The sequence below is a fragment of the Telopea speciosissima genome, chromosome 6, assembly GCF_018873765.1.
Source record: "Telopea speciosissima isolate NSW1024214 ecotype Mountain lineage chromosome 6, Tspe_v1, whole genome shotgun sequence".
In the NCBI taxonomy this organism is placed as follows: Eukaryota; Viridiplantae; Streptophyta; class Magnoliopsida; order Proteales; family Proteaceae; genus Telopea; species Telopea speciosissima.
In genome coordinates, this window is record NC_057921.1 from 61,965,644 (window position 1) to 61,992,709 (window position 27,066).

General features: G+C 39.2%; 3 protein-coding genes across 4 annotated transcripts in view; all 3 read right to left on the reverse strand.

Annotated features, from left to right (window-relative positions):
- Window positions 1–1,068: 1,068 nt before the first annotated feature.
- On the reverse strand, window positions 1,069–1,981 carry LOC122666023 (LOB domain-containing protein 18-like). The gene is made up of 2 exons (XM_043862139.1): window positions 1,640–1,981; window positions 1,069–1,497 (listed from the first exon to the last, which is right to left on the reverse strand). The coding sequence occupies exons 1-2, from the start codon at window positions 1,979–1,981 to the stop codon at window positions 1,069–1,071; spliced, it is 771 nt and encodes a 256-aa protein (XP_043718074.1).
- Window positions 1,982–6,880: 4,899 nt separating this feature from the next.
- LOC122665682 (ATP-dependent Clp protease ATP-binding subunit CLPT1, chloroplastic-like) lies at window positions 6,881–17,444 on the reverse strand. Of its 2 annotated transcripts, none has more exons than XM_043861832.1 (6): window positions 17,001–17,444; window positions 16,875–16,910; window positions 16,662–16,771; window positions 13,472–13,651; window positions 7,534–7,661; window positions 6,881–7,145 (listed from the first exon to the last, which is right to left on the reverse strand). In XM_043861832.1, exons 1-6 carry the CDS (start codon window positions 17,225–17,227, stop codon window positions 7,113–7,115), a joined length of 714 nt encoding a protein of 237 aa, XP_043717767.1. In that variant the 5' UTR covers window positions 17,228–17,444; the 3' UTR covers window positions 6,881–7,112. The 2 variants fall into 2 exon arrangements, with proteins under 2 accessions (XP_043717767.1, XP_043717768.1); XM_043861833.1 differs by having other exon boundaries at window positions 6,881–7,363; window positions 7,518–7,661.
- A 5,359-nt stretch (window positions 17,445–22,803) lies between these two features.
- The window catches only part of LOC122664800 (exocyst complex component SEC6), a 94,664-nt gene continuing 90,401 nt past the window's right edge, over window positions 22,804–27,066 (reverse strand). Inside the window, exons 21-25 of the mRNA XM_043860781.1 lie at window positions 23,996–24,083; window positions 23,808–23,897; window positions 23,510–23,626; window positions 23,232–23,294; window positions 22,804–22,935 (exon numbers count right to left, since the gene is read on the reverse strand). Coding sequence (XP_043716716.1) covers window positions 22,804–22,935; window positions 23,232–23,294; window positions 23,510–23,626; window positions 23,808–23,897; window positions 23,996–24,083 — 490 coding nt within the window. The remainder of the gene's footprint in view (window positions 22,936–23,231; window positions 23,295–23,509; window positions 23,627–23,807; window positions 23,898–23,995; window positions 24,084–27,066) is intronic.

The following is a 27,066-nucleotide window of genomic DNA, read 5'->3' on the forward strand; positions in this document are numbered from 1 at the left end:
TGGACACGACCGATTAGTGTTCTTTATCCCTTATTTATTTATGGGAAATAGTTTTCTATCTAGGAGTGTGGCCTACACCAGCACTCCCATGAGTCTATCTCTCTCCTCCTCATGAAAATACACATCTAACCCCTTGTTTTGAGGAGGAAAGAGATAGAGACATGGGAATGCTGGCGTAGGCCACACTCCCGAACAAAGTACCTTCCATTTATTTATTCATAAGTCCTTCTAAATGTCACTATTCCTAGTGAGGTATAACGCTTCCCTATTTGCCAATTGACAGTACATGAATTAGTCAATGTGATAGAGGACACCACATACATCTCAATGGCCAAATCTTAGTCCAAAATAAGCAAAGAAAGTTGCTCAAACTCTGATTGAAAGTTTTCCTAAAATTGTCAAAATGCTATCAAATGGAGATGGATATAAAATACAAAGATGGAATTTTTTTTAATAATTGCTATGTATTGCAATATGACAAATAGAGTGAAGCATTATACTTCACTAGGCATAGTGAAGCAATATTATATTATTTATCGGTTAAAGAATGCTAACCGTTCGCGCTCTAAGCGTGATTCCAACGCTTAGACACAGTAACCGCTTTGCATGTCCCATGAAAACGCGGATATCCCGAAGAGAAGGCGTTCATTTCCAAGACGGTGAGGTGAGGTGAGGTGGTTACTGTGTCTAGGCATGAGAGCCACGCCTAGAGCACGACCGGTTAACGTTCCTTTTCCCATTATTTGTTTTAATTTTATCAGTAAAATCCATACACATCTAGTTCTTTGATCATATGTTCAGAAACTAGAAAGGATTTAGATGTTAAAATGCATGCAGCACTGCAACAATTGTATACTAATTTCTTGATTTCATCTAATATATTGCTAAACATAAAGAAGTCAAATTCCAAATTGGACCATCACTTGCCTATTAGGATGAAAACAAATAGGAGACACCCCAAAAACCAGGTAATTAGATATTCCATAATTTTTAGCCGGATTTCCATCGTCGCAGACACCTACGGCCAGACAAGTAACAGTCAGCAATGAGGTCAGTTTCAGAAATTCTTTATCTATAGAGAGGCGGTGGCGGCGGCGGTGGTGGTGGTGGTGGTGGCAGTGTAGTTGTTACTACAGATGATGGTTCCATTGAATGTGATGAACCCACCGAGGATCCATGTCTGAAAAGAAGCTCCCTTGCCAATGCATGAAGATCACCACTACCACCACCACCACCACTTCCTCCTGTGGCAGTAGCGGCGGTGGAGCAACCACTGTATTGTCGGTATTCCATTTTCACTTGAGGATCAAAAAGCATCGATAGATCGAAGTTCGATGCTGCTTGCATGCTTGAAGCTGAGGCAAGATCCGCAATCGAAAGTGAGGGTGAATTCAGTAACATCGTTGGTGACGGAGGTAGAGGCAGCGTTGGAGCTGGAAGCTCCAAGGTTGCCAGGTGAGCTTGCAAGTATGATAGCTCTGCCTGCAAGTTCACCACCTACACCCACAGATTCAAAGACTTTTTCAATAAAAATACAAAACCCTAGAAAGTTATTTATAAAAACCCAAAAGAGAAATGAATTATTCCATTTCTTTGGTAGAGAAAGTCTCTTTCATCAATCATCATGCATAGGTGTTACCTGTTGTTGGAGAGCGAAGATTTGAGCGACGCAACCATAGATAGGATCATGGAGACGAGCCTGAGCTTCATAACAAATGGTGACGACTGCATCAAGGCGTTTATGAAGAGGAATCTGCTGGAGAAGCTTAGAAACGTTGCTTGCACCAAACACCTTATGCACTGCTGCAAAGTGAGCCGCTCCTTGTTCAGAGTCAAAGTATGGAGCAAATATACAACCTGCCAAGCACTTACGCCGCAGGAATTTGCATGCACCACAAGGCCCACCACCACCACCGCTACCACCACCACCACCACTACCACCACTGCTGCTACTACTACTGTTGTTTACAGTGCTACTCATCATGAAAAAAAAGATACGAACTTTAGATGGTGGGGGGGGGGGGGGGGGGGGGAAGAGGTAAAGAGAGTGATTGAAGAAAATGAGAAAGCCAAGAACCAAAAATCTTTGGTGTAAAGATGGAAACTATAATCTTTGGTGGTGGGTCTTGTTTTGATTTTTAAACCCTATTTGAAAACTTTAAAGCCACGCGATACATCCAACCCCCCCTCCTTTAGCTGCTTGCGTGAAGCAAACATGCAAATAACCCTAGCAACTCCCTCTCCAACTGTGCTTTTCTCTCTTTCTCTCTCTCTCTCGTGAAGGTACCACGGCCACGATACGCTGATCGCATTCAATCTATCATTCCAATTCTCTGTGTCTCTTTCTCTCAAGTACTGTCAAGTCTGAAATGTAGTCAGTCACTCACTCTATCAATCCCTCCCTTGCTGATCCTCAAATCTCAATTGAATAAAAAACAAAAAACAAAAACAAACAAAAAATTGCAAAATTTGAGAACTCGAAACGTGTCTATAGCCAATTAGCAAGTCTATATATGGCTGCGTAGAGGGCAATAGACTCCAACTTTCTTTTCTCCTTTTTTGCCCTTTTGCTTCAACCCAAGGGGTGTCAAAATAGAGTTGGAACAGGAAAAAAATCGGTTGGATCGAACCAGGAAACCAATCGAACCAGATCAGATTTTTATTGAATTAGCTTTGGTTTTGGGTTCTCGAAAACAGATAAAATTTGAAACTGATTGGACCAAAAAAAATGGATAAAATGGAAGAAACCAAACAAAATAGTATAAAACTAGCTAAACCGTTAATAGACCAACAAAAGACCGGTAAGAGACTGTTAAAATAAACCGATAAACAATACTGAAACTGAATGGACCAATAACTAGAGTTTATAGACAGAACCTTAGTGGTTCGGTTTTAATCTGACCCAAATCAAACTGAACTGAACCGCCCATTTTACACCCTCTCAGCGGCTCTCTCTCGTTTTCCTCTACATACCCAACCATGGCATTCCCCATAAAAAACAACAATTTTAGTGTTACTGTGCTACTGAAGTGCACGTCCTACTCACCCTACATACACGGCCAACACCATCATGGATTATTATTCTCTCCAATTCCCTATAGTTTGGCAGTGCGGCAGTGTGGGTGTGGATGTTTGACACGTGGCGGCTTAGACATCCAACGATCTGAACTCAACATAATTAATGAGTTCAGACCATTGGATGTCCAAGCTGCCACGTGTCAAACATCCACACTAGCACTGCCGCATTGAGAAGCTATAGGGAATTGGAGAGGATAATTTTCCCACCATCATTCAATTATTTGAACTTTGAATGTTTATTGAGGTCAGCAATCCATTATGATGGGATAATGGTTTTAAAAATCGGAATTGGATCAATCAAATCGGTCAATTTGTATCAAAATCAGCAGTAACCTGTGTGATTGATTCACAATGATTCCTACTGATTCTTTAAGAATCGAGAATTGGATTGATGAATTGGCTGTGATCGATCCGAATTATGACTGATCGGATATGGTTGATTCACAAACCAAAAACCCTAGAAATTTCATGATATTAGATATGAAGATTAATTCTAGAGTTCAGGGAGACCGATTCCTATCCGATCCGGATCGAAATCGCCACAAAACGATCCCACGTTTTCAAATCCTGAGTCAAAGTCAAAAAGCGTGTTCAAAGTATTACTTACGAAGGACCACTTTTTTGCAGTTACATAAATAGAACAATGACACGTGTCTATCGATGAGATCTAAACATAACTGCGGCCTATGACTCGTTTTTATTTGGGGTCCACTGGTCCACACGGACGTTTTCGCTTCTCTGCTCCCGACTACAGCTGTTATATGATTAAATCATTTTTTATTACATTTTTTTGATTTATCAAATAAAAAAAATAAATTCTAAAGCAGTTGGTATTGGTAACGGCACATCGCCGCGCCGTCCGGCTACTGTCCAAAACAAGTGAAGCGATAAGCAAGTACCATACTCTTCAATTGACACGTGTCTTGAATGAAATGTAACCGTACGATCCAATAGGCGGTTTCTTATGCTGAAACAGTTCTCTCTGGCCTTTCAGAAGAAAACTGAAACACCTTTCACTTCACGTTTCATCAGTTATTATTATTAATTTTTTTTTTTAGGGTGGGAATGGGATTGGGAGGGAAAGAAATAAAAACCCCATAAAAATTTATCTTATGGAATAACTATCGGAATGTCAAGATTACCCCCCTAAAATGAGTGGAAAGTCAGAACAGTGCCACCATGGTTTGAGGTAGGAGTGTCAATTGGTCGGGCTCGATTGGACTTAATGGTCCCGCATGAAAACACTTCTGTTTCTAGGTCATGTTAAATTTCTTGCCAAAAAAACTTGTTTAATAATGCATTAGTAAATTCTATTTTTGAGCCAGAGAAAACAAAAATGTGTTTGTTATGCGTAATAATTTCAGTTTTGGAACTTTGATAAATTTTAAAAAATACCATTGAATGCCCAAAAATTTGTGGCGGTGGAAGTGGCTCTAGTGGTGGCGGTAGAGATGGTAGTGGTGGTGGCAGTGTAGTCTTGTAGAGATGAGAGTCGTGGAGATAGTCGAACACCCCCATCCCTTTATTTCTACGTTTTATTACGAAATAAAGAAATTCTAAATTGAAACTTCTTTTTTTTTCTATTTCTCAACTATGATTTTGTCCTATAAAATAATATAAAAAAAACTATGATTTTATCCCGATTTATTCCCAGAAACAAAAAAAAATGAACCAATATTAATAAACAGATTTCTACTCTTATTTGTCCACATCAATTTAAGGCCTTGTATAGTTTTTCTCCGTATTGTATGTTGGGGCATTGATACATTCCTAATTGGTTGATTGGTTAACGTTCCATAATTAGACTCAAGGTAATGGGGTTATACTCAGGTTTTAAATGGGCTTACTGACTCATTAGGCAATAAGAGGTCCTTAAATTGCCTTAAAAGGTCCATAAACAGATTATAATCGGTCTAAATGGCCTTAATCAGGCTATAATTGGTCCGTGCTTGAGCTGGACATATTTAGTAATGGGTAGTGCCGGTATTGGGCTTCAACTAGACTGTTCTGCAGGCCAACTTTTGACACCTCTAGGTTAAGGTTAATTGGCCAATTATGATTGGGAGTTGACCGATTCGTTTCGAACTTTTAGGGTTCTATTAAATTCCGACAGTTTTTTTTTTTGGTAAAATTAAATTCCGACAAATTACAACTGAATCAGAATTGAAATCAGTCCTTGAATTATATTTGAAATTGACGAAGGCTAATCCCATTGCCAATTCTGCTTAGTTGAGCCAGAACTGTACACCAAATTCTGTGATCTTAACAAGAATAAAAATTTAAGGTTTAGTCTTTTTTGTCTCAAACCAGAGTGGAGTATGGACACAGCAATATCCCGTAGAACCTGGCCACTGTTTCTCTCCGCTTCACCTTCACCCTGGTCTTGAACAATTTGCAGAAGAACCCGACATGGACTCTTGCATGGGACATTAATGTGGTCTTGATAGCCTAGTCTTTATTTTATTATTGGGGTAATCGTTCTCTGCATGAGAGCGCAGAGGTCACGTGCATGCAGCAGCCAATGAGAACGCACTAGGACATTGGGGGTCGGTAATTCCATCATTCATGGGGACGGGCAGTCATTTCCAACCCCACCCCCCAATAATGTGTCTAGGTGTAGCCCGTGTCCCATGCAAGGAACTTTTCTCCTCTATTATTAAAAATCCACCTATTGCAAATTATATAAAAAAAGAACCCTGGAAGACAGCATGACAAATGCTCCCAAACAAAACATGACCGCCCTGCCCCAATGAAAGGCAGAAATTCATCCTGCTGATGCCTCTTTGCATGCTTCCATTGGTCCCCATGATGGAACAGGGGCTGCGCTGCCTTTCAAAAATCCCCTCCATAGCATTAGATTATTGTTGTCAGTATCATATGCATTGGACCATCAAGGCCTGACCCGATTTCCAAGGCTACATTTTTTATGAGCTTTTACAAACCTACTTTTATAACAATTAATCACTTCTATTTTTTGTGCTAAATCACATTAGTATCATATGCATTGGACCATCAAGGCTTGACCATGTCACACTCTCGAAGGTCGAGGCCGCAGCAGACTGCATACTCCATATTTGTGTGCAAGGGCAGCTGTAGTATCATGCTGGATCCGCGGTAGACCATACAATAGTGATGTTTGCCAGGTTGGGCAGATGGTTGCGTTCCATGGCCCGCGACAAAACCCACCTGAAATATATACCAAAAAATTGGCACCTGCCCAGCCAAAAACCATAGTTTATCAAAAGCCTGGTCTAAAAATCCCAAAAAATGAAGCAGTAATCAAACACAAGGAATTATTCAGAGCAATATCAATGAACAGCGATGGAATATCTGTTAGATGATTAGGATATCCCATCTTTAGATATTAAGAAGGGCTGTCTTTCTTTCTAGTTGGTTTGGTAGACGGATGAAAGTAGAGAAAGAGAGAGTCCAATAGGACTGACAATTGATGACAAGCAAACACTCTAAAAATAGGTCTTTAAGCAAGTATGACCATGGACTCAAAAAAGATGTCTTTTAGTGTTAACTGAAGTACAACAACTTTTCTGTCCTCATATCAAAATCCACCAGGTGTTGCTTGCATCATCTTCCATGCACCATCCGTTTATTTCTTATCACACAGCAAGTGGCCATCTACATGCCCCAAGCTATACTCTTCTGTGTGCATAAGAAACAAAATCTTCAGTTGATAAAATGAGAAGTCACTAATCAATACTCTGAACAAGGCAGAAAATGAAATAAATTTAGACAAGACAAAAATGGGAGTGTTTTGGATGTAGACTAGCAGTTACAATAGAAATCCTGTCACGAAGTTGAAATCAAATTCCATCAAGATTCCTTCTGACGAATTGTAGAATTTTCAATGATGGTTACACTAGCACCTGATAGTGCCTTACAAAATCAAACATACTTGTATGAAGTCATGCAGAACAACTTCCATCATAACAAACAATACCACAAAGCAGCTGATCTTTTCTGAGAAGTCTTGCAAAGAAGCTTTGGGCAAAGAGCTAGTTTTGAATCTTTTCACATCCCTACTGATTGCTCAAAACGACTTCCTCATCCATCTGGGAGTAACAGCAATTACATAAATGGTGAGATTCAAGATGTTATTTACTTCAAGAAGAATCCAGACTGGAAATCTCTAATATATAGAGGTGTGGAAAGAGGGGATTAAAAAAATATATTTTTAAACGTTCGACTAAAATATCTGAGGGGCTTATTGGTTTGATGGGGCTCAATTGGATGAAGATTTGAGTTTGCATTTCCGTGTGCCATTACATCCTAAATTATCGTCAATCTATGCACCAGAAGGTATGCTTTTCTATTAAAAAGAAAAAGTTTTTTTTTGAGCTGATATATATATATATATATATACATGTATGCATGTATGTATGTAAGAGAGAGAGAGAGAGAGAGAGAGAGAGAGAGAGAGAGACCAAGCTTGGAACTTACTGACTTGGCGAGCTCTTTAGCTTTCTCATCGTCAAAACCAAGAGTAGCCATTATCTTGTGACCCGCTGATTCTTCTTCAGACCATATGCCAAGAAGCAAATGGGTTGTGGTAATTTCCCCACTTTCACCTGGCGTTTCAATAGTAAACTAAATAAAAAGGTTGAGATTTTCCAATCGGCAATTACAAAAACAGTCGTACATCAAAGAAGAATCAGCAGCCAGAATTTAACACCTAATTACATATCAGCTAGTCATCTTGCCTATGCATAGCCTTGGCATTCAACTGGCTACACTAATCTTATTTTTATACTTCACTGGTAAAGGAAATGGTGGCACAGGACTTGTGTGGCCAATAACAAGTGCAGTGCTATGTTGTCCAGGTGGTGTGCCTAAATCTTATCAAGGACGACCTGATATTAATGCGAGCCACAGTGCCCTCTGATTTTCCATTCCTTATAGTATTAGTTTGGTCAGTGAGGGGAATCTTATACAGTTGACTAGTTCTAGGGTTTGGGTGGAGCTCCTTAGAGATGCTCACACTTTTAAGTAGGTTTCTTTTATCAGAACCAGGTTGAACAGCTTGTTATAACAGATAACTAGAAGGACAAAACTTCAGCTGAGAAGCTTCAGAGAATGAAACACATATATCAGCATATCATTAATGGTGAAATCTCTTCATATCTGAGTTGCCATATACCTACGCTAGGTTTAAGGTCTTCCTCATGATGCAATTTTCTAGGAAGAAGAAGAAAGGATTTTGTCCCCTCCAGCTTGCTATTAATAGTGCCTGTGTTGGGGACTGAGAATGATCTTTTGGCTCTCCAAACCTTCTATTTCGTCTTGGGATTTTCAGGAACACTCATTCCTTCAGCATCTTGAATGTACTTAATAGCAATCTAGTGAAGAATTAGCATTGCCAAAAGTAACTAAAACTAGCACACAAAAAAAAGTAACTAAAATTATATATATATATATATATATATATATATAAAATAGAGAGAACAGCAACAATGTTTCCAACAATAACGAAGAAAACAAGCAGGAAAAATATCCAAAAATTTCATCCATTAGAGGAAGAATCTCCTTTTCCATACAGATACATTGAATTTCAATCAAACCTTAGGCTATGTTAATATTTTCCTTACATGGATGTCTTCAAATCTTTTTTTATTATTTTTTTTGTTGGGGGTGTAGTAGTTTGTTTATAAAGAATGAATACTTGATAAAGAGGACCCTGAAGGATCAAAGACTACATAGATCCATCTACACATATACTTCCCTACCCCATTACAATGCCCTGCCAATCATAGTTCGAAATCTAAATCAAAACCACCGAGATTTCCTGAAATATTTAGGTTTCAACAAAGGTTGAAACAAAACTGGGTGCAATTAAGTTGACCGAAGTTTTGGCCATTTGGTTGAAAGTTCTGGTATCGTTTTGAAACGATACCTTCAAATGGTTTTTTTGATCGAAATGGGTCAAATTTTACCCATTTTGACTCTGAGAGGGAGAGAAGTCTGGTCCACCAAGCAGCTACAATGGGTCCATATTTGCATCGTCTTCCCAGCCTGTTGATATGTCCTAGGTTGGGTTGCCTACAGTATGTTGCCGATAACATATCAGCCTGCTGTGTCGGACTTTGAGCATTTCTTCAAGCAAACCATGACATCACCGTTTTTTGTGATAGAGTCAGAGGAACGGTTATGTCAGCGGTAGCAATCTTCTAGTGGTTTTGAGGCTCCCCGGAACTTTATGTGGTACTGACATAGATTCGGAGGAACAATTGTAGAATTGTACTTGACTACTTGTAAGTGTACTATTAAATGGTTCTTTTTCATCCATAATGCATATTTGAGTTGTTTTCATGGTTGGAGAAGTCACAAATGGAGTGCAAATCTGCAGATACACATAATTTCGACCAAAGCCTTCAAGTTTTGGTCAAAATCTTGTGTCATCTCGGTTGTGCCTTTTCGTTTTGCCGAAATGGTACAACCATGTATTATAAAGTCTTAAATTCAATCAAAACTTGATATTTCGATTGACTTCAGACCCCCTTTCTCAGGTTTTGTGAGAAACCTACTGTGAAGTTTTTTTTATTTTAAAAAAGGGCAAATTTGAGTGGATTTTGGCCATTACACTTCCATTTCTTTGTGGAACAAGCTGTTCTAACCTTGTGCAAGTCATCTACAACAAAGATTTGGTGGATTTGAAGGAGATTGGTTGAAGATTCAAACTTCGAGGTAATACCCTATTTCCCTAAATTAATTTTTTTAACAAAAAATGGGGGTAAATATTTAGTGGTTTGGCTTCAATTCTTTATATGTTAGATAGTATTAGCTGATCTACGACTCCACGGGGTTGGACTTTTCTGTTTTAAAATTATTTTTTTAATTTTTTGGTTTAAAAAAAAATGATTTCTTTCAACAAATTTTTAAACAAAATAAGATTAATACTGAGTAGTGGGAGCTTAATTTTATATATGTTGGTCACCACTGGCTGACATACCATGACATGGAGGAAGGGTTTCGTCGGCAGCAAACCAGCCCAGACCTCTTTCTAATATTGACATAGAATAGGAGACTAAGAGGAAAGGCAGGGGATTTTTGCACATTTGCACTTTTGGATTTTCATGTGAACTTGTGATTTGTGAAGTCAGTGTCAGTGACTGTAATATTCTGAAATTTAATAACATTTAAATAATTTTTCTCCATCTGTCACTTGCAATTCCATATTTTAATTGGTCTCTTCATATTTGGTACGTTATAGTACTAAATCAAGTATAACATAGGCTATACTTGATATGGTATACAGGCAAGGGATGGCGTACACTGCCAACCTACGGCACGAAACCAAAGTACCATTTTGAGTGTGTTATTCAACAATCTAAAGGTTCCACTGTGTTTAGGGATGTTTACTTAGGGTCTCTGGCTCTCTGCCAAGTTTCAACTCAAATTATGGTTGTTTAACCACTGAAATGATCAAACAAATCCACCAGCTAAACCCGCAAGAAAGTCGACCAGATTTTGGTCAACTCCCGAATTAATTGGATTTCGATCCGAGTAGAAACCCTGATTGAAATCAGCTTCTTAAACCTTGGTTGTTTTAATTGAATTTTGAGTATTTTAGTACTAAATTATGTGTACTTGTGTAGAATAGGTTTAAATTAGAGAGTATACAACAGGGTACCGGATACACTAGCAACCTAGGGTCCAAAACTAAACTCCCATTTTGGGTTTTTTTTTTTTTTTTTTACAATCAAAAGGTTCCAATATGTTTAGAGATGCTAAATTAATGGTTTTCTTGAAGATTCGGGCCTAAATATGGTCATTTGACCACTGAAATGGTCTAACGAATCCAACAGCCGAAATGTGGAAGGGTTTCAGTTTGGATTCGACCGAAACCCCAAAAAAAAATCGGTGGGTTGAAACATAAATTTTGAATGCTGCTGCCCATAGTTGTCACGGCGTCACGGCGATCCAAGTCGGTGGAAGGGTGTCACGTCGATATATCGACATGTCGCCCGCCATGGCGTTGCCATGGCGAGCATGTCGACCATGTTTAATTTTTTATTTTCTGTATTTTTAATGTCATTTAGTATGCTATAATATATGTCCTATAACATCAAAAATCAACATGAAAGTGTACTACACTACTACTAATATACTATGCCACTATGGTTTAATTCATGAAAGTGTAACTAATATCCATTAGTGTATATGAAAGTATGAAAAATTGAAAATATAGATTAACCTATCAAATAATTGAAAGCAATAGTAAAAATCAAATGATAGGCTAACCTGTTTACTGAAGCTTGATAGCAATAGTCTTTCTTTAGTGTATGTGATTTGGAGCAAAGCATCTAAGCTATTAAATGGTTTAAAAAAAATAAATTTTAATCTAACTTTTATATGTACAAATATCGACCGATATGCCAACATATCGTGGTATGGCGTCCATGGCGACGCCATGGCGTCGCCATGGAAGCCATATCGAACGATATATTGACATCCACCATGGCGTAGCTCGATATGCCCCCTCTCCCAACGCCAGGACGCCATGGCGACGCCATGACAACTATGCTGCTGCCAATCCCAAACATATTGCCACAATGCTAACCCGCACTTTATGGTGATAGTGATAACCATTAAGATATCAGCCATCTTATTTTGCATTCTAATAATGCAACCAATATAATCTTCTTTCAAGAAATCCTTTTGTTTTTCTCCATCCACTACCCACCATCGCAAACTGAAGGGCTCCATACCACTCAACCTTTGTCTGAAACAGGGAACTACTCTACCCATTGATCATCATCTCAACTGATCCAAAAAGCCAATCCATAAGAACATATGACAGCATAGCCTTAAGAAAAGATTTTAAAGTAAATAACTAAATACCCAAAGTCACTACTGCATCAATCCCTTCTATCATCTCTCACCTTTAAATCATATTTCAGACCTCCAAATCAAAGACCTAGCAGCATATAACCTTCTGAACATATAAAATCTTTGGATGTTAGTTTCCAAAATTGAATAAGTAAACAAATACGAAGAAAGCAACATAGAATAATCTTTTTGGCCAGTCAAACCCTTCTGGCTGTACCCCAACTCTTGCAAAAGTTCAAACCTAAGAGAATGCAGTACAAAAAGCAAACAGCCAATAGAATTCTCCTATGCAGGAGACATTGGAAAACCAATAAGACATTCTGAGAACCCTGTTTTGGATAATCTAATTGATGAAGAGTAGTCCGCCTTATAGGATGCAACAAATCCACAATGGATTTCCCAGAAAGAGAAATTTGGAAATCTCTCTTTCTGGACATCCCATTTGGGAGCAGTTGCATCCCACGAGACCAGTCACTCTTCATTAGTTAGATCAACCTGTCCTACAAAAAATTCAGAATCTGGAATGCCTCAAAATGGACTTCTATTTGCATATCTCCAGGCTAGGGTAAGAAAAATCATCTCTCTCAACTTCAAGGAAGATATTTGCCCCAATTTTTCTAACCTTCATAATATATCAGAAATACAGAACGTATTTCCTGTTTGACTGAAAGAAAGTACACCCTAAACCGTAAATATGATTACACCACATCAACTGTATAACTCAAGACTCAATCCCGTCACAGACACAGGGATCAATGCTGACAAATCAAATCATAGCACCAGAACATAAGACCATATTTCTGAAATTGATGGGACATAATCACAGGAGAAGCATAAACATTCTTAGCCATCAAACAAAGCAAGTGCTTTCCTCATCTATGACGACACGTTGCTCTTGCTTGGTCCCCAAACCATCATTTACTTGAGCAGATTGATTTTAAAGAATATTAGCCGATAAATCTATTTTACCTGTCAATGAATTCCTAGACTTTTAGTGGCAATTCATTGCAGTTTCTAGTTCTTGAAGCTGTCTAGTTTTCTAGTAAGAACCTTCTCTACCGACTCCATAGATCAACCCTGAGAAAAATGGACGTTTCCTTTGTCTCAGTTAATAAGAAGAGAATAGAAACTTAACGATCCAGTGCATAGAGGTCAATGCAGATAAAAAACAACTATAACATAATTAAACAAATGGGAGTCTGCCCCAAAATTATGTCATCACGACATCACCATATGTCGTTTAACTAAAAAATCAGCATCATGTCTCAAGGAAGTGATCCTGGAATGAAATCATATCTAAAAAAGGGAAAAAAAGCGGGAAAAAATCTATCACTTTAGACACCTCACCCTCACATGTCAGGCGTGTGGTTACCCATTAAATAGCACTAACTATGACTTCATGATACTACCCACCATCACTATATGATGAATGACTTCATGATAAGTAAGGCATGTTCCTGGGACATATTTCAGGAAAACAAAAAAGATATATAGAAATAATTTGTCATTATATAATTAAAGATACTAATTATCACAAAAAGCAGCTATTTACCTGATTTCAGTTTCTCATCTACAGCCCAATCAAGGGCCCTTTGTGCTGGTTCAGTTAGTGGCGGGTGTTCAGGACTGAATAAGAACATGTCAGATTTTCCAAGTAACTTTATAGTTTCCTCTCGCACCTTGAAAAGCGTAATTCCGTATACATACAAAAATTTTGCTACTTTACTGGTTCCTGGAAAGAAAAAATGTGGAGCATAGGCACATTGAATAGTCCTAGTGAAAAAAGTAAGTTCTATTAAAAAAAATTGACAAATTGCTATCATGATAGGATTTCAATTAGAGAAAGGAATGTGAGTCTACACTATAAAATGGAAAAGATGCACTTTGCAGTCCACCATGCTTCTAGATGTTTTCAGTAGTTACAGTTCCCATTTGAGATCTTGTTCAGCATGCTACATGGTGGATTCAGAAACTTTATGTTTTGATGGAACAAATTTAGAAAGAAGGAATTGATAGGCAAAAGGGGTGGGATCTATTATAGGCATTCGAAATTAAAAACCAAATTAACATTTTTTACAAGTAATGAGAACATAGAAAATTTCTACAACAATTTTGACTTTTCTTTTGCATGGACGATAGAAGAAATGAAAAATACTGAATCTGTTCATAGTAATTAAATCATGATATTCTAAGATTGGTGCTCTCATTCTTTTCTTTCACACACAAAAGTATGCTGTCTCGCATCTTCTCTTGGACATGATCAACCTGAACCAAACTAATGGGACAGCAGCATGAACTCGGTCCTTCTATTCCACTCTATGCGTGGGCCGCGTGGCCCACTTTAAATGATTGGGCATGAAGTTAGTTGACTCATTGACTGAGATATGTACAGAAAATAAAAGTCAGAACTATGCTACTACTAGTTCAGTTTATTGTAAATAAGCAAAGCTAAATCCTTCAGGTATTCTTGGGCTTCTTTTCAGATTGATTCTGGCAATCATCAGAGGTTCTATATCCTTTCTTAACACTTGCTTTTATTTCCTATCTGGCAGTTTTAGTTTAGTCAGTTCTAGCTTACGTCAAGAAAGGTTAACAAAGTCTTTTACTTTAACGGATGAGAAAGAGGTCATGATGATCTGGAGAAATAGACATGCCTTATGATTGTCTTTATCGCTTGGGTATGTTGAGAACAGGAGGGAACTTAATGTTTTGGTGATTTATGTAGCATTTTTGCTGCCTCTTTGTGAGGCATGTTAGCTGTCGTTATTATTGTTGTAGACCACTTTGTAATCTCATTTCAGTTCATCAATAAAATATGTCATCATGATGTTACCTCAACTCAACAAAGCCTTATCCAATTAAATGGAGTCAGCTGCATGGATACTAATACGTCATAAAATTCTATTCAAAGCCCTCCTTGTTGTCAACCCTACAACACGCATTTATTTTCTCAACACATCCCCCAAAGTCATGTTAGGCCAGCCTCTTGCTTGTTTAGATCCTCCAACCTGAATCATATCACTCCTTATTGGTGCATTCAAAAATCTTCACTGCACATGTTCATGACACCTGAAACGACTTCGTCTCAATCACATAACACTTTAGAAGCACCTCGTCACTTCATCCACCCTGCTGTGATTCCATCTGCAACAGCATTATCTATTTCTCTTTTTTATTTAAGATTGAACCCAGATATTTCCAATTATCTCTCTGAGGTTTCTCCCAATCATCAATTCTCACCACCTCACTTTCACTCTTGTTCTTCTAAGTTACAATCCATATAATCTGTTTATGTTTGACTTAAACCTTTTGATTTTAAAAGCATATCTTCAAAATTCATCATAAACCTAGTAAGCCACCTTTGCCTTCAACATTCTTAAATTCCTTTGCTACCACACCATCCAACATACAGCAAATAGGTAAAAGATTTCACAAGATCCGACCTATCTTAGTAAAGTTAACTACCCTCCAAGAAGTATGATTTATGAGAGATGAAAGATTGTGAATGGCAACAAGAGACACCTTAAACTTCCTTAAGAAATGAAACAAAATCTCAAATGTTGAGTGCCTACTTCAGAGAGAAAATACATATGGTGATTGAGGCATTTCAAACACATCTGACAATACAGGTGATTCACCGTCGAAATTTAACTTGAGTTGTCAACATGACATCCAAAGGAAAAACAGAGATCTTTGGGGGGGATAACAGAGTCGGACAGGAAGCTGGGTTGAAAGTATAATGCTCCTATGTTGCCCACTAAAGGAAGGAAGAGAAGAAGCAAAGAGCAAAAATCATCAATTTGGTAGTTAAAGAAGTCCAACTCGAACTTAAGAGAAGATTTGCTAAAGGATCAACCTTCCAATCATTCCGTTCCATATAAATCTTGTAAAATTCCAGTATTCCACAAGAGTGCTTCCTTTTGTTTTGTTTGATTTTCCGTCTTTGATGAATAACTATAGAACTTGTTAGAGAAGAGAAAGAAAATAGGTTAAAGAACTGATTTACAAAACAATTGCAATCCACAGTATTCAAGAACTCAATCCCCATGCAGATCCGAGAGACTCAGGAGATACATAAATGAAAGGCCCATAATGCCCAGCTTGGCTAGTTGATACCCCAAAGAGTTTGTGCAGCAATACTATCCAGTAAAATAAATGTCCATAGGGGGTGCAAGCATTTGGACCTACTTGATAAGATGAGCTAGTCTCTAAGACTAGCCATACTTCTCATCATCCATCAAGTCAACATTACTGAGTCCCCCGCAAATTTCAAGTGCTGAATCCCTAAAGGAACCAACCTCAGCCTCCTGCACAGACTCCAGTTCTAAGATGAAGGCTTATTTTACCAATGCCTTGCCAAAGCTAAAAATACTGACTGAAGCATTTAATAATATTAGGAAATTAACGACTTGCATAAGCTGTTTACATTGCCCAATAAAAAAAAAGTGTATATATATTTATTATGGGGCATCCCCAGGAAAAAGTGGGGGTGGAGGAATTCACAAAGGTCAAATTATCCTTATACATAGAAAGAATTCAGGAGATCCACTTTTAACTGGTGCGAGATTAGATGACAAAATTTATATTTACATTGGTAGTTGTTAAGGTAAGAAGCATGAGACGTATATCATATTTCAACAGGTAATAGAGGAATAATTATGATTGGAATCAAGTACTTTCAAATACCAAAACTTCGGCTGCAATCCTATAAGGAGATTTTTGAGAAGGACAAAATCATTAACCTTCAACCAAGATCCCCATGAGAAGAGCTTCAGTCCCAGTGTTGGGGTACTTAAGCTTCCTGGCTTCCAATTCTCCCATAGCAAAAGACTTAATCGCCCTCGATGACCATCTTCACCGTTATCCCGACATAAAAATTAAAATTGGAACATATCCAAAACACCAATTCAAGTCCAAAAAGCAAATGTGAATGAAGAAGATTCAATGAAACTTACTTGGGCATCTTCTCAGAGGAAACTCTCTCTGGTTTCCTGCAGAAATTAAAAACAAATAAAAAAGAAACTTTCTTTTTTAATGGTAGCTCCACAGAGAAATTGAAGCAGAGCGCAATTGAAACTTACGCAGTCGGAAGACTAAACGAAACCGTCGCAACGGCCGCCCGAGGTCTCCGAAGAAGAGGCTTCAAACGCGAGGAACGAAGCGATAGCTGGTTCGAAAGCAAAGAATTCACCAACACGTCTACTTTGAGATTCCCAGGGAAAGAGAGTGAAGACTGACTGGATTTTCTACAATCCAATTGTAAATAGGCTGTCGAACTATGAAATACGGAGAGCGTTCGTGAAGCCATTTCCTCAGGAACCCTAGTTATTGAGGCAAGAAGACAAAATGGCTTCTCTACTCAACCAGCGAGAACTATAACCCGTTATAGATGGATCCAGACTTACGAGAAAAATAATTTCTTTTGAGCGAAGGAGGAAGAGCAGTGCTAGCTCCAGTTGTTTTGCAGTCTCTGTGTTTCGATGGCTTTGTCTCGTCTCGGTTTCCTTCGGCTCGCTAGTCGAGACAAGTGATGCACCTGCAATGCAATTTGAGGTTTGTTACGAGAATGGAATTAGGCGAATAGGCGTTCGAATTGGCTAGCGCAAATAGCAGGAGCTCGTTTCGCCCTCTCCTCGGTCCTCAATCCTCACGCTACTGAGTCATGAATCACGAGTCAGAGGTTATGACTCGCCCACCCCGGTTTTAGTTCCTGTAGTCCTCATAGGTATTTGGGAATTGGGACGGTTTTAATTCCTGAAGTCCTCTGGGCATTTGGGAATTGTGACTTGAGAACTCGGGATCCTTCGGACAGCTTGCATAAGATTTTAGTCAAACCAATATGAGATTTGGAGTTTTAGACCCGAATCCGGATCAGCTACCCACATGGGAACGGATTTAATTTCTGAAGTCCTCTCTATTGTAAATAAGTCTTTTTGAGATAGGAAAAAAAATTTCTGTTGTAAAAAGACGGTCGTAAATGACCCTCTTTTTTGGGAAATTTACGAATACCCCTTGAAGTATGAACTTTTTACCAATGCATCCATCTATACTCACCATTTACATGTACCTCCCCTATTTTTCATATTAATTGATAAGCTAGTCCAAGCCGATAGTTGTTCTGTTAGTGACAAACAGTAGGTGTTTTATAAAAAATTTAGGACCAATATACCCTTGATAGGGTAAAATGACATTAACGTCCTTTTCTTCTTCTTCTTCTTCCTCTTCTTCCTCTTCTGCATTAACAGATCTCCTTTGCCTTAAGCTTCCTCTAGCAGATTTGTTTCTCCTTCGTCCCCCCCTCGTGGACCCTCGTCTTCTCCCCTGGTTCTACGCTTGCTGAATTGTTGAAACTTGAAACAGGAAACCCTTCTCTCTCCTTGTTCCTCTTGAGTATTTGGACTTCGGAGTGAGGGTCGCCTTTCCTTGATCACCTGATCGATCGGCTCCTATTAATGGGCCGTCATTTGTTCCATCCCTCTCAGAGGTACTCAAGATACCCTCGTCGATTTTTGGTCTCAACGTACCCTTGAAAGTAGGCTCACTGAAATTGTTCTCGTCGTCCCTGTTTTTGTTTTTAAGGGTTTCGTTATATCTATCAACACACACACGTGATCACAATTCCACTCAAATAATATTACATTGTTCTCTATAAGGGAACCAGATCACATGTGATCCACTCAGTACTCCATTATTCTCTTCCTTCCTTTTCTATTCCATTGTATTGTATTTATATCAACTCTCCAAGAGAGATCAATATTGAATGAAAATCAACTCTAATTAGCACGTTAGTACTCTTGTTGATATTTGCAACGCTTGTTTCCGGGTCGTGCTCCACCGCCGTGGTGAAGAAACAGAGGTTCCCGCAAAGACCTAGAATCGGTTCTCCAAGCTTGTACGATGGCTCGTCTCTTTTGGAGTCTTCCTTATCGCTTATGAGCAGATTGGTGGTTAATTTGGGGTCTCTTACGCTTCTGGTCTCAGGTTTCACATTCGCTTCTGGGACTGTTGATTCCACCCTTCCGCCGTCTCTTCTCTGAAAACCAGTAGCTTTCGCCGGACCCAACTTAGCGCTTTCCTAACTCGTGGGATTCTCAATAGGTTGAAAACTATCGTGGCTGTTGGGTTGATTGTCGTTATGATCGTGGGCTTTCTTTCAGGTTCTATCTTTTTCTCTTATAAAATCGGAGTTGAGGGTAAAGATGTTGTAATATCTCTGAAATCGCATCTGGAGGAGAGCAATTATGCAGAGAGGATTGGCGTTAAGAAATGGATGGATGAGAATGATGTCCCTGGAATGATGATCTGCCCAGTAGTAATTTCTGATCTGAGAAACCATTAGTGGTGGACTAGTGGCGGCTTCAAGGTCACTGTACTCGAATTGTTGGATTTTGATCTGAGAAACCATTTGAGGCTTGAACGACACAAGAACTAGCGCCACTGCCTCTTCCTTCTTCTCCTTTCGATTTGGGACAATGGTTCAAGTATAAAAGAATGGCAGAGGTTCAGTTTATATTGAAGGGCAATATGGTCAATTCTTTTTGGGGAACAATTAACGACTTGGACTAACTTATCAATTAATATGAAAAGTAGGGGAAGTACATGTAAATGGTGCATAGAGATGGATGCATTGGTAAAAAATCCATACCTCAGAGGGGTATTCATAAAATTCCCTTCTTTTTTTGTAGTGCTTGTGTGTTTTGGTAATGTCCATACTTGTTAATTGTCAATGCATTAAATTTACAACGTTCATCAGTGAATGAGAGATTCCCAATGTCAGAATTGGCAAGGATTTTAGGTTAGAGATGACAAAAGGACAGGTCTCACCAATACTAATAAGCCAAACCCTTTCAATGTATTACTCAACCCAAACACAACATGTAGCGTCAGCATGGGGCTCACTAATAACCAGTACCCTATTCAAGACAAAGCCCAGTGTAGAGAAGCATCAAACTTGAGCCCATGAGAATAGTGTCGGCCCATGATGTATTTGTCACCCCCAAGTTCCCAACTCGCTAACACAACCAAAACCAGGCATATAAAATCTTCTGCAGTGCGCGGTGCGATGCGGCCTTGCGAGCTCAATTGCATTTCATTTTTTTCTTCTCGAGCTTGGCACCGTAAGATTTCGCATCATCCACGTGTCGAGCTTGCAAGACCGCACCACAGTGCACCGTCCCACGTCCCAGCCCAACCCTTCTCAAAGTATGAAGTCAATAATAGCCCTTGCAAACCAGCTTGGTAAAGAGATTGCCCATGGGTGAAGGAAAAATTCCTCCTATCACCATTATGTAGACATTTGATCCACTCGGAACATGGTTGTTTTGCATGATTCCATTGGAAGTAAGATGTAGAAGCGACTCCTCGCTTCTTCCTTGGTTGCCTAAAGCTACCGGCCATGTCGTGGTTGAGTTTGACTTTGTTCTTTCTTGACAATTCATGTTCCACCTTCTATATGATCATCTGATAACCCATTTTTTTTTTTTTTTTTTAATTACCAAAAAAAAATCTGATAACCTTTTTTTTTTTTTAGTGTGACAATCATATGGTAATTATAGATTATTACCGTGTCAGGCTCTTCTCTAACGAGGAGATTGTCCAATGAGTGTCCAGTGAGTTAGCCCAGCCGTTAGATGCACATTAGGTACGCTCCTTCGATCAGTTATTATCCCCATTCAAAAAAAAAAAAAAAAAAAACAACAGGTGAAATGGATTGGGCTCCTCTCCTTGGAAGGCGTGCATGACCCAATGAGTGCCCAATGAAACATCCAACGACTGTGCTATGCCACATACATTCTGATGACTGATTAGGCACATATCGGAATGGGATCAAGATCGTCTCTAGGGAGCAGGGAATGCCCAGGGTGCTGCCAACCGTTGGGCTGTGCCGCACACATCTCTAAGTATGCGCCGAGATGTGTGCGGCACAACTCAACCACTGAATACCCCCTGGCAACATCCTAGGCGCACACCTCCCTGGAGACGAGCTAAATTCTCCAAAATGTGTGCAGCACAACCCTGTCATTGGGCACTCATTGGGCGATTACCCTCCGAGGAGAGGGGACGAATCCGAAAATATATGGATGGTAACTAAATTTGAAGAATAATTTGATAGCTTGACATGGAAAAAGACATTTCGTCACGGCATGCTTTGACGAGTTGCCTCATACCTTCCCTTGCTGCAGCCTTCACCGACCCCATGCTTTGCAGCTTTTGTACGTGAGGTGAGCAAGGCGCGCCGTCGAGTAATTCTTAATTCAGGGCTTTTCCTTACGCAAGTTTAACTGCGCGCTTTTGTCTCTCTTACAAATCAAATCCATTTATTAAGTGTTCACCAACTAGAGATTGCGTCCTTGGTTTTTCTGGTGCAAAGATTGCGTCCTTTGCTAAGTCAACCCTCCCACGGAGCAGACAAGTGGCGGACGGCGCGGCCCCTGAGTACAGTGCCCTCATTAACACCTTTCTCTGTTTCTCTCTGAAAAAGAGAATAGCTCCATGCGTGTCTGCGTCTTCTCTCTACAGTTATAGGCCTCAACGACTACGGCGATAGCAAGCGAGTGAGAGACCGAGAGAGAGAAAGAGAAGCTGTTGTCACCATTGCATCATACCTATGCATACCAATCACTGCTCCAATCTAAAGGTGGATTTCATATCCTACCCACAACAGAATCGTTGGACTCCCAACCAGCAGGTTGAACATCTCAGATTATTCCCAATCTAAATTAAATAGAAACTAATCTCAGAGTTAGAAACAGCAATAAGTCCCACATATGTTTCATAAGATGGGGCAGGGCCATGTTTGTGAGAAAGAGAAAGACTTACATTGCCATTTCTCCACCCAGAAGCTTGAACCAAGGATGTTAGGAACTCATTTACCCAAAAAAAAAAAAAAAAGGATGTTTGGAACTCCCATTCCTTGGTTAGATCCAGATCTGGATTTTTGTTCCCACCTTCGAGCTTCGCCAGACCAGAGGAGGTAACAGAGCTGATCTCTTCACAAAGGAGCCAGACAAGGAAGACGATCGGCGTGGGTTTAAAAGGATTCAGAGGAGAAAGAAGAGAAAGCTTGGGTTCGCTGGAAAGAAGAATCGAGGATTTCAGATTTGAAATGAGGACGATGGGTTTGTTTCGTTTCTTTTGTTTTAGTTGTAAACCGAGCTGGGGCCAAACCAGTTTGGTAAAACCGACTGATCCGGCTTGGTTTAGAATAAGTTCAACTGTTTTTTATTCAAACATTGCAAAGTTTTCAAATCTAACCGTCGGAATGTTCACTTTACAGGTGTCATGTTCTTGTTGCAGGGCCGGAAGATGGCCGCTTGTTGCAGGGCCGGAAAATGGCCGCTACAGGCTATAACCCAGGCTGTAGAAGATCTGAATCCTTTCCCTACCCAATTAGTTGGGCTTTGCTACGACCCTCGCAGGGTTAAAATCAGATTTAATATGAAATACCCTGCTGCACCCCCAAGGTTACCTTAAGAAATCATGAGTTCCTTGCATGCTTAACAGAGTAGGCAGCTTATAGTTGGGCAGTATTTACAAGGGTTGGGTTCAGTATATGGTGAAAACCAGCCCAAACATGATCCAATTACTGACATCAACCTCCCAAAAGAGGATAACAGGAAAGAAAATAATAGTCTACTTATAACAATGGTATCAGACATTCACCAAAAAACAAAAAAACAATGGTATCAGACAAGGTTTAGTTGTACTTCAATAGAAGACAACTTTAATATCCTCATAGAATGTGGCAAGAATAGCCACAATCATATTTAAAAAAAAATAAAACAAAATGAAGTAAATCCATGATCTCCATAGGGAGAATATGGACAAGAGGATTCACATATGTACTTAACCATACCTACCTATACAATGAAATTGGGCCAAAAACTACGTCAGCTTCCTCCATAGAGAGCCTTTGGAATGAGAGAGAGATTTCACCTTTGGAAAGACAAAACCTGCCTTTGGGGGGTTTCCATCAACAAGTGAATTGTCATAAATTTCCTTGCACTCTTGCACAACCTATATGCAAAAGGTCTCAATCAGTTTAATATAAACCTCAAAACCCTCTTCCTGTACTATATCCATCTAGAAAAACATACGGGTACAAGGAACAGTAACGAATATAGAATGCTCCCTCTGTGCCTCGTCCCCTTTGGAAAAGCAAAGTTTAAAAACAGTTTATTTTACAAACATAAAAGCTTTGAGAGTTGTTCTAGTAAAACTTTGAGAATTATTCTGATTGTGGACCACACAGAATGCTCGAGTTTGATTGTGAGGAACATTTAACAGTCAGAAAATGTGAAGGGTGCAATTACCTCCTTAGCATCCTTCCGTGGTATGCCTTCCCGCAATCCCACAAGCTTCTCCACGACCTCAGGCTGCATTCCAGGATAATAATATATTCACACTTCACATACTTTTCAAGACAATGAAATGAAATATAGAAAGTAGAAATATAAATGATGAATAATATAGCAATTTTCTTCCCTACATCAGCTGGGCATTAGTAAAATACTCAAGCAGGACAATTTCTATAACATACCAGAGATTTTTAAAAAAAAAATTACATTGAGGATGTGCTGATATCACATACCGGGCAGTCAGGTTGATGTTCAAGAATGTTAGTGTAGATGAGCGTGAACATGTCCAGGCTCTCAGCTGAAGCAAGCTCTCTTAGATCACTCAGAATCCTCACTCGGTTCTCAATTTTCTGCAGAAAACTTTACAAACTGAATGAATGAAGAACCATTACATAAAAATTGACGAAAAAATGAACATTACTAAGAAAATACAGGACAGCAGTTTACATATACAAAGAATATCGACTTCAAAGTACATTTCTAATCAAATATTTAGGTGACATTCTAAGAAATTTTCTCACTGTCACTTACTGATACATTTACATACTCCCTGAAGAAATCCAAGATAACCTCTTCATCTAACCTCATCCTTTCAATGGTTTCTTCCTTTATGTAGTTTTTCTAACAAAAGAAGCATCATTAGAGATATATCACATAGATTATAGATACAAAGTAAAATTTTCCAGAAAATGCATGTTAACCAATCTTCCAAGACAAACCTGAGTGATTAGATGATCAACATAAAAAACCACTGTTTCTTCTAAACAAGCCTCAACAAATCTCCTGAAAGATCTTTCTTCAATGTACCTATATGAAAACAATGACAGGAACAGATGAACCATCAAATTGAGCAAGCAGAGAATGGTGACCTCTTCCATAGTTTTGGGTATAGGACTTGGTAGGGGTACATCAGTACATGTACATGCAGATAAATCTAATTGACTTCCAAACATTCATGATAGAGGGACATTTGCCCAAAAAGCGCACCGGTATGGTCACTTGGTTAAAATGTGGCAGGAAAGGGGTTAATGTGCCAAACAAAAAAGGGGTTTGGGGGATAACTGGATAAGAGGTTCATAATCTTCAAGAAATTGACGAGGCAACAAGCACCACACAGATGGGTAGGTCTGCAATCAACATGTGTGCACCTGCCTAGCATAGTTATTAAGGCGTCGCCATGGCACTAAGGCGGTTTTATAAGGGCAAGGCAATTGGACGCCTTATGGTATGTAAGTAAAGCGAGCGCTTTGGTCTCTAAGGCGTCGCCTTAGGCGCCTTAGGACGCCTAATCCTCTGGGCGGTCGCCTTAGTGTCCTTTTTTTAAAACTTTCTGTTTTTTACTTTTTTTATGTTGTTTAAGTTATTCTAATTGCCATACTGTTATTGGTTGTATGGTTTGGTTCCATGCTCTGAGAAGCATGGAATCATATGTTAAAAAAAACAAAACCTAAATCGATTCCAACTCACCGTATCACTCTCACTCACCCATAACCCATTTGAATGATTTCTTTATTGGACTAAAATGAAGTGATCACAAGACCAGAACTTGTAACTATTTCATATTTATGAATGGTTTTGTAGTTTTGTTGCATGATTGGAAATTGGAATACTATTCTAGTATTCTTTACTCCTATTAGTTTCTATTTTTAATATATTCTTTACCAACCCTTTATTCTTTATATTTAATAATTTATAATGTTGTTTCATATTTATATGCTATATTGCTATGATAATATGATGAACTTAGTTTGTTAATTTGTTTTTTTGATGAATATCTTGCATTGGTTTGACTCTTTAATATTTATTTGGCAAAGAATAGAATTATATAATTTTTAATATGCTATTTGTGCCCAATAAAATGGTTATATAAAAAAAAGAACACTAGAACACCTTGTCCGCCAAGGCGATGCCTTGCGGCCGCCCTATCGCCAAGGCGCTTAGGAAGGCCCTCAAACGCCGTGGTCGCCTTGCCGCCTTGATAACTATGCTGCCTAGGATGACAAGATATTACCTAAGCCATGGTTTTTCTATTTTCCTTTTTTCCTTTGTTTTCTTGCTTCTCACTGTTCTGCTCATTGTGAGAGAGTTTGTTGTTTTTGCAAACTGGGTTTAAGTCTCGAGTGCCCTGACTGTGGGGCTTGAAATTTTGAAACCCTCAGGTGATTTGGATTGAAGAACTTGAGCTTCAGACTTCAGGACCAGGCTAGGTGTGCAACTGCAATGTTTCTCTCAATATGGCGCTTTCCAAGGTTGACTAGGGGTGTCAAAACCCAGCCAACACTGGCAGGCATGACCAGACCTGACCAATTAAACCCAAAACTGGACTGACCATTTAATAAATGGTCTGGTCACAGTTTCAGCCCGTTTAATAATCTGTCATCCTGGTTTTGACCTTGACTGACCAGCACCAATCCGAAACCTAAACCTACCTAAACTACCGTAACCGAGCCGGCCAAAACAATAAACTACTTTAACATATTAACCACAGATATGAACCCTAGACCCTTTGACTATCAAACCCTCACTTTCTCTCACTCTCCCTCTGCTCTCCAAGCTGCTGAGCTATTCACTTCTGTCCACTTCATCAGGGACGGCTACAACCCTCTGTGAATCTTTGCGGCGTGCGTTGGGTCCTGATCTGGCGATCATCATAGTCTCTCTCTTACTCTTTCTCTGCAGCGTGCATCGATCCCTCCAAAGATGGAGTTGCATCAATCCCCGCCCACTTTGTCAGATGATGCTCGAGGGTGGTGCCGTCTCTGAAGATTTCCTCTGCTTCAATTTTGAGGGGTCTTGTAATGTTTACATGGATGGTGATTTTAGCATCCAGGTCAGGTTTTATCACTTTCCCCTCTTTCTCTCTTTTTATTTTGAGTCTTTGGGATTATAGTTTATTTTTATTGTCCCCATCGCAGGTGGATTGAATGAAGGAATGTTTGTGTCCTCTCTCAAAGATGCTCTTCTTACATTATTTAGTATTAGAAATGTTAAAAGCATAAATATCGTGGCAGTATGGTGTACCAGCCTAGTTCTATTACGTTATTTATCGTCTTCAGTATAGTCCAAGTTTATCTGTAAGTAGTTTCCTTTTCGTTCTTTACTACCTTATGTTTCATATGCATGTTCCTAAGTGTTATTGGAGTGATGCTGTTTTGACTGCATGCTATTTGATTAATTGTATGCCATCTGCTGTCCTTCACAATATATCTCCATTTTCTATGGTTTTTCCACATCCTCTTTGTTTGGTTTACCACCATGAGTTTTGGGTTGTACGTGCTTTGTTCACAACCTTTGCCCTAGTTCTGATAAATTATTTCTGCATGCTACCAACTGTGTGTTCCTTGGGTATGCTCGCACTCCAAAGGGATTTAGATGTTATGATCCCATTTCGCATCAGTATTTTGTTAGCGCTGATGTTACCTTCTTTGAAGATACACCATATTTCTCTATTGAGAGTCATAAGATGAATACTCATCTCCTTGATCCTCCACCCATTCCTGCACTTATTCCCCTTTCTATTTCCCCACCAAAGCCATTGTAGGTATACAAGCGATGCTTCAAGGAGACTACGACGGCTCCGGCTGATCCTTCGACATAGACCACTACTTCATCAGACCCTTTACCTGAGGATTCTACCTCCATTGACTTACCAGTAGATCTTCATAAAGAAATGAGAACTTGCACTAAAAAAATCTAATGTTGCCTATTTGATTTCTAAATTTGTTTCAGTTTCTCATTTTCCACCTTTACTTCGTACCTTTGCTTTGTCTTTGTCTATTGTGTGTCTGCT